Raw genomic sequence first — 12,664 nt, 5'->3', positions numbered from 1 at the left:
CGTTCAACCGTGGAGACGCTACAGGTATGACTAAACCACTGAGACAAACAGAACTACTCAAACACATTTTACTGTCTTAGGGATCAGATTTTAGAAAAGAGTAGGAAATTCATGAGCTGACTTCAAAGCTAAAGTAGTGAGTAACTAGAGCATTGATAGAAATGTAGTGGAGTAAAGAGTACAATAATTGTCTTCTGAATGTAGAGGAGTAAAAGTAATATGTTTCCTCAAAAAATAATACTCAAGTAAAGTACAGATACTCAAAAAATGTACTTGAGTACAGTACTCAAGTAAATGTACTGTGATACTGTCCACCACTGCTCATTAACCACATGAGTTGGGAGATGTTCATGTTCTATGTTCTTTTTCAGTGTTTTGTAGTCCCTATCCCAACCTTTTGAAAGGCACTGCTGGCATGACTTTAAAATGAGCAGATATTTATATAACAACAAAGTCCTCTTATTTTCATTTGACATGTTGTCTTTGAACTTTATCAGTTAAAATGATTTGCAAACAGTGTTCTAACTATTTTAGTATTGGGAAATTACAAAACACTGCAAGCTAGTTATAAAGTTATAAAATGACAAAAACAGTGACCACAATATGGAAAAAAAACGACGTTTTATTGTTCATTCTTCACTGAAAAAGGAAAAAATGTTCATACAGAATATCACTCACATTCCTGAGAACAAGGTTGATCACAGTAGACTTCAGATGGACATTTAAAGGTAGTTTCATGGACTGCAAATAAAATGTTTCAAAACAGAACAGAAGAGAAAGTCAGACATCTCATCTTCCTGAGATACTGAGATGTTGAAAACACTCACATACACAACTTTAAAGTTATGAGACTAGTGCCGAGAAGAACAATTACAACTTGAGCTGAGCAAGATTATATTTAATCTTTTCATAAAGCTGTGCAGATGTCTGTGAAGCTTTGAGACATGAACATCAGTAGTACAGCATTTGTAACTCTTGAATCAAGACACATAAAAAATCCTTCCGTTAGTCAACACGTAACACTCTTAAATTAAATTCACAGATATTTGAGCTTTATATGATTCAAATTCAGGTTTTATTTATGGCATCACATTATTGGCAAAATAAAGAAGTAGAGATACTTCAAATCTGAAAGCCTTCCCTGACCTGTGAAACAGCTCCATCTAGTCAAACACTCACATCATTGCAACAAAGCAAAGACATATTTTAAGTCCAGGAATCCCAGTCAATCAATCATTACTGCACTGGGCCTCCTGTCACTGGTGTGTGTGCTAAAGGCACCGATAATGCATCTGGAACATACAGGGGATTGGCATTCATATAACTACAAAATTAAAAATGGAGGGAAGTCAAAAATAAAAAAAAGACACTTTTATTTTCTACAATACACATTATAAGTTCTTGTTTAGTTTAATCTGCTTTAAAATAAACTTGTTAATTATATTTCAACTCTTTCAAACTGCTCTCCAGGATGGTCAGGTGTCTGCTCTGTCAGGTACTCACTTGAGAAGTGTTAAACTTTTGCATCAAAGAGATTTGGAAGACAAATGTCAGACTATGACAAATCATTTTTTTGGTATTTGCAAAGTTAGAGGGATTGGAAAGATCGCTTTTTCTCTGAGCAACTTCAGGCCAAAAATGTGATGTCGCAGCAATATCATACAAAATAGAATTGATTTCAAACTCTAATGACCTTTGACAAAATAACAGTGTTATAAGGCGTCCATAAGTATTTTAGGATTCAAATAGGTGAAGGAAAAAAAACACCCCATGTCTGGAGGAGAGATGCAGAATTCAGTCTAATTAGGAAACCTGCAATTTGCTTCTTCTGATACTGTTCAACTTGACAAGTTTCATCATGAGAAATCATATAACACTTCACATTAACTGGACATGTATGTAGAGAGTTTCAGTCATCAGTAGTACATAGAAAATGTTCTGTTAACTCAAGCTGTAGAGAGAAAGAGTCAAATGTGTCTTATAACCTCGCCCGTGTGACCTCTCACTGCCAGGAAAACATTTAACTTCTACATCTTCAGCTCTCCGATGTCATAATGTTAACCTTTAAGTGTTCAATAAATGACTACAGCTACAACTGCTACTTCTTTTTTCTGACTTTGACAAAGTTAAAGATTAAATATTTAAAGGTATAAACAAAGAAAATGTTTCCCTTTGCACCAAATGAATAAGGAGGACAGCACTGGGGAGAGTCACTTTAAACCCCTGCTTTTTTAACTGTGAGTCAATTTCTGTGAGAAAATTAAAGATACATGTATCTTGCCCATCCTTAATATGTAATACTTTACTAAAACAAATGTATCTAAGAAGTTTTTTTGTCTTGTTATATTCATATACGTTATTTTTGTAAATATAGCATCGTTTATAAAATTGAAAAAGTATGTCAAACAAAAATGAAGGGCTCTTAGATATACTTTAACCCTCCTGTTATGTTTCGGGTCAAATTGACCCTTTTTAAAGTCTATTTAAGGCAATATATGCCTTCCAAACCAGCTAAATGCAGCATAAAAATGCTTGTGACAGAGGAGGTTTCGTGTTAATTTATCAGCATCACTTAATAAAAATAAAAATATTCAACAATTGAAATAAAATAAACAAAAATCTATGTCATGTAAAACTATTGTATTTATATTAAGGGCTTTCCAATGTACATTAAAAAAAAGTTTTAACATGAATTTGAATGAAAAACGAGTGAGTTATCCTCATTGCACCATGATCTGTGAGAATTAAAGAACACCAATGGTCTAAGTCTTGATTTGAATGGTTAGTAAAGGAGTTAAAAATTAGATTTTCAAAAAAATGTTTTGGGATTTTTGGGGTTCTGACACTTTTGGATAATTGAATATGACAGGAACATTATTGCTGTTCCAGAGAAACGAACATAACAGGAGGGTTAAAGCAAATTAACAACAGCATTGGACAGATTCTTATTGAGGTTTGTGTCGACATGGACATGTAGAAGAGACTCCACAGTAAATACGACTACTCTCACCTGTTGTGACAAAACCTCTAGAGGCTGAACTCTTCATATAAAGAGAGATTGTGCTTTATTATGGGGTGATGATGAAACAGACAACATAAAAACTCAGCTATTTCTGGAAGGGATTTAAAAAATTGCCCAAACATGAATGGAAGACAAAGTTCTTTTCCTATATAATGAGTATCGACTCAAAAAAAGAGCACAGATTGTCTCAGGTCGGAATAAAATGTGTGCTTTTATCATCTCAAGTCTTCTGTGCGGCTCCGAAAAGAGACTGTTAGCAGTTAGTGGCTCTCCTCTCATCTCACAACAAGCTGTCTACTCCGGAAGTATCTCTGCTTCCTCTTCCTCTTCCTCTTATTCTGAAAGTCAGCCTGTGCAGCTTCACCACAACGGTAGGTCTCAAGAGAAATAATGCAGCACAGCCTGAGTGAGAGTCTAACAACAACGCATGCCAACTGTTTTATTAGCAGGTTATGATGATGTCGTCAGCTGAACTCCAGGGAGCTTTAAAATATTCACTTTGAAATACATCTTTTTTTCAGACTTAGGGACAAAAAAAAATAAAAATACTGTTCCCATGAAAGAGACCCCAAAAATAACTTCTAGATTAAAAACCTCCAACAAGCATACCCTGACTAATTCCACCTTTAGCTCACCTATTAACCATAATTTAGAAAATAAATGTGTTAAAAAGGACGTACACAGTTTTGGTACTACTCTACGAGGATCTCCTCTGTCTTTATGGGCTCCAGCGGGGTGCCGGAATTAGACAAATCAGAGCCTTCGTCTTTGGAGAACTCTTCACGTTGGAGCACCATCCCCGTGCCCATGCTGTTAGCCTGCAGCCCCGCGAGCCCCCCCTGGGTGAAGCACAAATGTTTGATCACCTCGTTGGGACTGGAGAAGGTGGTTGCACAAATGTTACACTTGTAAGGCTTTGCGGAACCCAAGAACATGGCTTCCATCTGGCTGCTGTCGTCGCCTGCCGTGCACAGCTCCATGCTCTGTCGGTCCACCATGGTGTAGGTGTCGGCACCCTGGTTCAGGCACACGTGGCGGGCCGCCTGGTTGGCCCGGCAGAAGCTCTTTCCGCAGGCGCTGCATTTGAAGGGTTTCCCCGTGTGGATGTACATGTGCTCTCTCCAGTGGCTCTTCTGAATAAACTTCCGCCCGCACGTCGAGCACTCGTATTTCCTCCGCTTCACCTCTCGGTCCAAGTCGGCGGTCTCAAGGTTGTCTATGTCGGCGATGTCTGACGGAGGAGGTGTGTCCGCCTGAGAGTGTAATCCTCCCAACCCCCAGCTGGATGTGGACACCTCAGCTCTGGGAGAGTCTGAATTAGTCCCTGAAACTGGCGTCTGCTCGCTGTCACTGATTATCTCTACTGCTGTATGGGAAGCAGAGGCGCCGGACCCTGCCTTGAGCCCCTTAAGGATCCCCTCTACTTCCAGCATGCTTTGCTCTGCAGTCAAAACAGGCGAGAGGTTGCTGGGCTCAGCTGGCACTTGCTGCCGAGTCTGTGTGTGCTGCAGGAGATGCTCTCGCAGCAGGCTTCTCTGTGTGAATCTGCTCCTGCACATGTGACAGGAGTAATGCTTCCTGAAAGAAGAAGTCCTCTTCATGATGCTCGGCTTCACGTGGAGGATGGAAGCACTCGCTGAGGAGCCATCCGCACCTAGCAAGTCTGCCACACCCTCCTCCGCTGTTGGTTTAGCCCCGCTAGTTGAGGCTTCTGTGTCCTGGGGCGAGGACGCTAGCTTGGACGTTAAGGAGTGAGCGTATGAAGCTGTGGACGGAAACTTCCCCTCCGAGTTAAACTGGTCCATGTCGAAAGGCGAGGAGACCTGCCGACGAGCAGGTAGCCGAGCTGAAAGCCCCCCCTGTTGGTCGGAGATCTGGATGCCGTAGAGCGAGGTGGAGAGGTTGAGGCTCTGCTCGGGGTGGGAGTACACTGACTGGCTGGCCTCCTGCAGGAGCGGATATGCGTGAAGGAATCGGACCCCCTGCTCCAGGCGTGCCGGGTCTATGAGCTGGGGGGCGAGCTTGCCGGTGTACATCAGGTTGAGGAGATAGCTGAAGATGTCTGGCTGGATGTCTGCAGCCTTCAGCCGCACACAGTCACTGAAACACAAAGACATGAAGGTTAAATAAAGAGGAGAAGGGAGATCATGTTTTACATTCTAGACCAGGGGATCCCAAAGTGTGGGTCGGGACCCCCTAGAGGGTCTCCAGACACTAGTGGGGGGTCGTGAGATGTCTTCCTGAACGTTTTTTTTTTTTAAGTTATCTAAAAATATTTATTATTATTATCTTTGTTTATTTACCTTGTTTTCTTATGTTTATCTTCCTTTTTGTTTGTAATGTTAAATAATATTATTTCTTTGATTTTTTTGTATTTATGTATTTTGTATTCTCTTTGTTGGTTTTGTGTTACTTACTATATATAATTTGTTAACTTGTGGTGAACAAAGAAATACTGAAATAATACACTAAAAAGTTGAATGGCAAAAGTTATCTAAAAATAGTACATTTTACCCATCATAGTAAAGAATACCGACAAAAATAGACGCTAAACTTGAAATAAAACCTTGAAAATAGAAAATGTAATAAGTTTTCTGCTCTTTCTTTTTGCCTGACTCCTAAGTTTAGGGTTAGTGAGCAGTTAATTATCAAAAGCATCAGTAGTAGGTTAATTCATAAAGGCACAGGACTGGAAGCCAAAGGCTCATATGGGTAGGCTAATTTTCTCCAGACCAGCTAAATGAAGCTACATTAAATCACTTTGAGGGACAGTGGGGGTCACGGGTCTTTGGCACCTATGTTTTGGGGGTCGTGGGCTGAAAAGTTTGGGAACCCCTGTTCTAGACAACAGAAAGAGGTTACAGAATCATATTGGGAAGTTTTTTTGCGCCTTTTGGTTCCAGGTTAAAATTTCCTGTTGATAACTTTAGTTTCAAAGGCAATTTAAGTCACAGAAATGGAGTTGAAGCATTGATATGACAGTATAGGCAAATGCTAGGGGTGCTGCTTGCACCCTAAATGAGTGAGGAAGAAAATTTGAAGATAAAACAAAGAAAAATATTATTTTATTGAATAAAATTTTTGATTAAATTGTGGACTGATGCCAGTATACATTTAAAAGCTTGTGATTCACTTTTGTTTTAAAAATAATGGTATGCAAATCAGTATTTGAAGTCTTTAAGTGTTCATTATTTACCTGGTTTTGTTTTGTTGTTGTTGTTTTTTTCTTTACACTTTGGAAGCTGTTAGCTTGATTAGATAGAAAATGTAGGCTAGGCTTAAATGAGCATTTTGCTTCTGCCTTTTCAGTCATCACTTAATACATGACTGTTGCTTTGTTGAAAGTGTCTACTGTGAAAATGATTGTGTAATATAATGACTGAATAAATTCTACAACTATTACATTATGTATTTTGAAATAGTGCAATTTCCTGCTAAATATCAGTGTTATTACCGTTTTATAACTGTTAACTCTCTTAGGTCATTTTTATTTTAAAACAAAGGAAACCTGTAAAACATAAAGCTGGATGTCAGTTGTCTTTCAGTGTATATGTGATGTGATTGTTGGAGTTGGTTATAATACAAGGGGCACCAGTTGAAATCTTGCCTAGGGCACCAGGTCGGTTAGGGCCAACTCTGCTTGTGTGACGGCATATTGTGTGATCTGCATCTATAAAATATATTTGATATCTAATGGCTGTGGGATTTCATTATCCCAGATTGCATTTTTGCTTCTATTATTTTCTAGCAAAACCCACTGAAATATAACATCTTTAACCACAGGCTGAAACTGATGTGACTCTGAAGCAGTAAATCTTGTACCTTACTTTGGATTCTGCATTTATTTGCAGAAATCAGCTTCAAAAATGTTTACATGTTTCTAAAACTTGAAAATTTCTGTAAATATGCAGCATTTCCTTCACTGAAGGAACTTCTCTGTAGGACATTTCCAGGGCAGCACAAACATCACGTTTAATCCTACTGACCTAAAGAACCCTCCAATTTGTCAAATCCACTAATTGCACAAAAATGTTAGTTGTGGATTCAGTCCAATGCTTGGTTACAAAGTAAACAGGCCTTCACTGTTTGACAACATGGGAACTATTCAGTGTTACTCCGACATGAAGCCTGTAGGTTTTGGCAGCAGAATGCAGAGTTGGGTCAATTCTTTGATGTGACAACAAAAAGTATCTTAGTGTGTTTTTCAGGCTTATGTCAGATGCGAACACCCTCCTCCTGTACCTGTCCTGGTGGATGAAGAGCATCCTGAAGTAGTTGGAGAAGGCGGCGAGGACGGCTTTGTGTGCTTTGAAGAAGACGTCTCCTATAGCCACCGTGCAGTCGCACAGGAAGCCAAACTCCCTCTGAGCATTGAGCTGCTGCAGCAGGATAAGACCATGGTTGGCCAACTCCATTCTTCAACCTGCAACAAAAGGCACAAGGACACTCACACACAAGCAGCAATGAGTTTCCTGTCTGGAAGGAGACCAGAGTTTATTGTGACCACAAAGAGTCAGGCTGACTGTGGTGATCTAACGACCTTGTAAAGGCTACTTTAACACAACAGTGGAGAATAATTTTGTGACACTGGAGACTATTTGTCTAGCACTACTGTCACAGAAGATTATGCCTATTAATGTTATGTCTTAGCAAACAAAAAGCAACTTGTTCGAATTTGTTTATTTTTTGTGCAAGTGGATATTTGGATATTCTTTGCGATGGTTACTCGAAGAAAACACAAGACATTTGTGAATGGAGACTTCTTCCATGACATAGAAAATGTTCTTGTTCTAAATTAACTTTCCTCAGACAGAGAGGGCTTTCTAGTAGCCTCTTATGACAAGTTATATAACACCTATTCTACATACATAACCCCTTCAGCTAATCATCAATAAACCCTTAAAGTTATTCTAAGCAGAAATTGAGATCATTTGTTGATTAAAGCGTCGCTAATGAAAGGATTTGAAACAATATACAGAATCAACTGTAATAAGCTCTTTTTAACTCCTTTTTTCAAGATGTCCAGCTAAAACACTTATCGCTTTATCATAAAGATAATTTTCAGATGATTCACTAACAAAAACAATATTTGAGTCTCTAATAGAAACCAAACATCAAACTCTTTTTCTGTTTCTGTGAGGGTTCAGGAATCTATAAATTAACATCCTTCTGCACAGCCCCAGCCGTCCAAACCCGTTCTCCAGGGATATCTCCTGCTACCTCTGACCAATGACGATGAGTGTAGCTGACCCTTAAGGTCACTGAAGGACTACAAGAGCTCCAGGCCGTCACATGACCAGGGTTGCGGCGGGTGGTGTCACAAATTCCTAAAGAAAAAACTGGTTCTACCTCCTTTCAGAGGGAAATGAAAACTGGGTGAGTCCTCTTTCTCCACTTTCTCCTCAGCACACAGAATGAGAGACGGTGAAAGATGGAGACCTCGTCAACATCAAATAATCCTGCGTATACTCTGTTGGTTTCAAAAACAGTCTCCCTCTAACACATGTGTATTTCATCAGAGAGGTCAGAGTGCACGGGAGTTGGCACTGTGACGCTCCAGGAAAAGGCTGGGTTTCCGTGTCTTGTGCAAGGGGGGCTTACAGAGAAGCGTAAAATACCCGTCAGCCATCCTCTTGTCATGTTATTAAGGCTGCTTTTAAATTCTGTGTGGGTTCAAGGCTTTAGTCTGCGGTGCTGTTAAAACATGTGTTCTCTTTATCCACCTTGTTTGTGTCCGTGAGCAAGACTATGAGAGCTGATAAGATCAATTATCTTAATTGATTGGTCAGTGAACTGAAAAGTCCAAAATCCAAAAACACTCTGGTTCCAGGCGCTGTAATCTCAAGTCATACAAGACGCTTCTGGACCAATGGTCTCAGGGAAAAGAGGTAATATTTATGGACAAATTTCAAAAATGTCTTCCATGGTCTCTGGAAATTAAAGTAGATTGCTTTCAAAGTATTCCTACATTTGATGACTACACACCTCCAATCATAATGCCATTTGTGTCTGTGACGATTGGGTGAATATTACAAATAAAAATAGACCCATTGACCCTTTACTGCGGTTCTACTCATGTGTCACAATGTCTACCTCCTTCTTAAAGACTAATCATCCTGTTTACATGACATCCAGCTTTTACTTTGCTTCAATTGTTGTTTTCAGTTCTGAATAAAACATGTGTGACAAAAGCAAACAACACACATCATTCTTGTCAGTTATGCCACTTATAGCAACAAACTTCAAAAATATATTATTCATAAGATATGTCATTTCAGATTGTTAACATTTTAACTTAAAAATAGATCTTGTTACACTTGGAATATATAACCGGACGTGGATGCCATTCATTGAACATGCTGAGAAATTGTCATTCCCAGCAACTTAAAGCAACAGATGTCTGTGAGGTGGTATTCAGACCTGATCATGTGGTAGAATGTAAATGTTCCTGTTTCCCAACTGACCTGTGTTTTGATCTCCTTTAAATCTAATACAAGTAATTCATGTATATACACAATTACTTTGTCTAATCTATTTAATTTTGGTTATTTTTTGCCCTGTGTAATTTATTTAAAGTCTTGACCACTTTATTAATTCCAGTTGTTGGCAATACTATTGTTCTTGTTATAAAAGAAAATGTGAAAATAAATGTTCAAAAATAAATAAATAATGGATCTTGTAATTGATTAAATTACCACAATCAAGTTATTGCCTAAATGCCTGGAGACCCAGATTACACCAAATTCTTGTCTGTGCATCTTGCAAGTATTGGTCGACCCCCTTGCCTTGTGTCCTGCTATTATTTTCATGATTCCTGGATCTCATGATGGGTTTGGTCTCCCTCATGCAGTGGTGAACAAGGTAGAAGTCTTAATTACTTAAGTCAAAGTATAGATCCTCCTGGTCAAATGTTACTCCAATACAAGTGAAAGTTGTTCAACTACTACTTGAGTTAAAGTACTGGAGTACTTGCTTTTAAAAATACTTAAGTATTCAAAGCACTTTAAAAATATCTCAAAACATAATATTCACAAAGTATGAGTGCAGTAAAGAATGAATGGGTGTACAATCTGCTATGTTATGTTTATCTAGAAAAAATTACTTCATATCTAAAAAGTACACCATGAAATAAAAACTAAGTTACTACAAGCACAGACAAGTTTAAAATGTTGATCTGGAATAAAACAAGTGTTTTAGCTACAGACCTCGATGTGCTTTCTCAGGTTAGATGGTGATGTTTTGTTGGCTGTGATGAAGTTTGTGTGGTAAACAGATCAGAGATTTACAACTATACGATCATACTTTATTTTAAAAACCTCATACATGGGTTTAAAATATGGCCGTGGTGCTCAGGTAGAGAATCATCATCCTTCTCAACCATAGTAATCATTACCACAACTAAACGAACGGACTGATCTGAATAACATTTGCTCTACGCTCAACCGAGGTAAAGCTACACCATTGAGACAAACCAAACACAAGTACACAAACAGTTTACAGTCTTTGAAATCTGATATCAGAAAAGAAAATTCATCAGCTGACTTCAAAGCAAAAGTAGTGAGTAACTAGAGCATTGATAGAAATTTAGTGGAGTCGAAAGTATGATATTTGTCTTTCAAATATAGTGGAGTAAAAGTAATAAGTAGGCTATCCTCTGAAAAAAAAAAACCCAAGTAAAGTACAGATACCCAAAAACTGTACTTACAATGTTACAATGTCATTTAGCAGATGCTTTTATCCAAAGTGACGTACATACGAGAACAAGAACAACACAAGCAAAGATCTAGACAAGAGGAAACAAGATCAGTAAGAGTAACAAAGTGCTTCAAGTCCATTTGGGTGCAGGTACTGCCAAGCAGTGTAAAGGCAATGCAGAAAAGTAAGTATGGATTTTTTTAACTTTATTTATTTTTATAATAAAATAAGGAACATCTACAATGAAGCAACCAAACCATTTAAGACCTTCCATTATCTTCATCAACAATTAACCTCACCACAATAATGACCAAAGTACCAAGTGCTGGGTCACTCAAGAGCTGAACACAGATTCCCAGAGTAGAGCAGGACAGTGCGAGTCAACTGTAGCTGGAAGACATGATCTGCCACTGGGGACAACAGTGGAGAACAGTATAGCTAAGTGCATAGTGCTTCCTAAAGAGCTGGGTCTTTAGCTGTCTTTTGAAAGTAGAGAGGGACTTTAGTACAGTACTCAAGTAAATGTACTTTGTTACTGTCCACCGCTGCCCTCAGGTCAACTACAGAACTACGGACACGGTAGTTTTTGGACAAAGTGTACCAGTTTGCCACGACTTTACTATTGTACAGCCACATAACTGTTTGATCCAGTGAGATATCCTCATGAGTGGATCAATACTTCTACTTTGCAACAATAAAGCACCGCCCCTAACGGGATGATGTAGACACGTGGAACAGTTACTTCCGTGGTGAGAATTTCTGTTATTCTGAGAATACACCGTTTGAACTAGAAGTGAGGAAGAGGTATGAAGAAGACAGACAGTCTGTGGAAACACACTGTTAAGAACAAACAGCAGAAGTACATTTAAAGCATTAATTCAGGAGGCAGAAAACCAGCGCGCCTACACTGACTCTTCTGCCTGGTTCTGCTCGCGCTCAGTTGCTACTGCTAGCGCGAGAAGAAAACGGACATGCGGGCACGCGAGCGCGAGCACACAACACACACAGACACGCGGGGAATGAGAGACGCAGGGGGATGGGGGGGTTGGTCGGGTTGGTCACGAATGCGTTTCTTTTAACTTCCCGTGACAATTACTGAACGCCAAATAGCACGCAAGCAGCCAATAAACGTAACACACAACCGGTAAACGAGCAGCTAACAAACAGCCGTACCTGCACTCCCGGTTATTCGGTCGAGTTTGCCGTGTCGCCGTTGTTTGTTTGTTACCGGGGACTCGTCCGTCCTCTCTCTGGGCTCGCAGCGGCTTGTACTGGTTCCTCGCAAACGCAGCATTCGTTGGCGGCGGAGAGGGTCGTCCGTCGTTGTTTTCCGGTTAGGGGTTTTACGTTACATCACATGACTGAGGGTGAAAAAACAGCCAAAACACGGCCGTTGTAAAAACCGTTGAGTAAGTGGGCGGTTGGGTTAACGTTAATTTCCCGCACTGTGTAACTGCCGACAGATCAACCCCCGCGAGACAGTTTTCTCTCTCTGACAGCCGTGAACATAAACAGCGACGTGGACTCTCCGTGGAGCAGATCACCGCCCTGCCTCGACACATTCAACACAAGATTCAAATGTGATTTATTTTAGTGTTTGTCCCTCACACTCTATCACTTTAACACAGGAATAACATCAGTGTTCACACAGTTGACTCACACTTTGAATTTTCGGGTTAAATGAAATCGACACCAGGCTGAAGCAACTTTAAAGGAAGTATAAAATATTAAATTACGGAAGAGGATAAGGGCAAATGAAAAAATATATATATATTAAGGTCCAATATATTTTTTATGGTTTTGTTCTGTCAGAAAAAAAAGTCAGAATTCTGAATTCTGAGATTTTTTAAAGAATTCTCACTTGAATCCACTGAAAAAAAAAAAGATTAAGGTCCAATATATTTTATTATGGGTTTAGAAAAAAGTCAGAATTCTGACTTTTTTTTC

At 39.3% G+C, this 12,664-nt stretch overlaps 1 protein-coding gene across 1 annotated transcript; it reads right to left on the bottom strand.

Moving 5' to 3' along the window:
* Positions 1–604: 604 nt before the first annotated feature.
* Positions 605–12,264, bottom strand: zbtb2b (zinc finger and BTB domain containing 2b). The gene is made up of 3 exons (XM_034699383.1): positions 11,891–12,264; positions 7,265–7,445; positions 605–5,122 (listed from the first exon to the last, which is right to left on the bottom strand). The coding sequence occupies exons 2-3, from the start codon at positions 7,435–7,437 to the stop codon at positions 3,715–3,717; spliced, it is 1,581 nt and encodes a 526-aa protein (XP_034555274.1). The 5' UTR covers positions 7,438–7,445; positions 11,891–12,264; the 3' UTR covers positions 605–3,714.
* Positions 12,265–12,664: the final 400 nt, after the last annotated feature.

The sequence above is a fragment of the Notolabrus celidotus genome, chromosome 13 (genome assembly GCF_009762535.1).
Source record: "Notolabrus celidotus isolate fNotCel1 chromosome 13, fNotCel1.pri, whole genome shotgun sequence".
NCBI lineage: Eukaryota > Metazoa > Chordata > Actinopteri > Labriformes > Labridae > Notolabrus > Notolabrus celidotus.
This window is presented reverse-complemented; position numbering and strand designations above follow the sequence as displayed.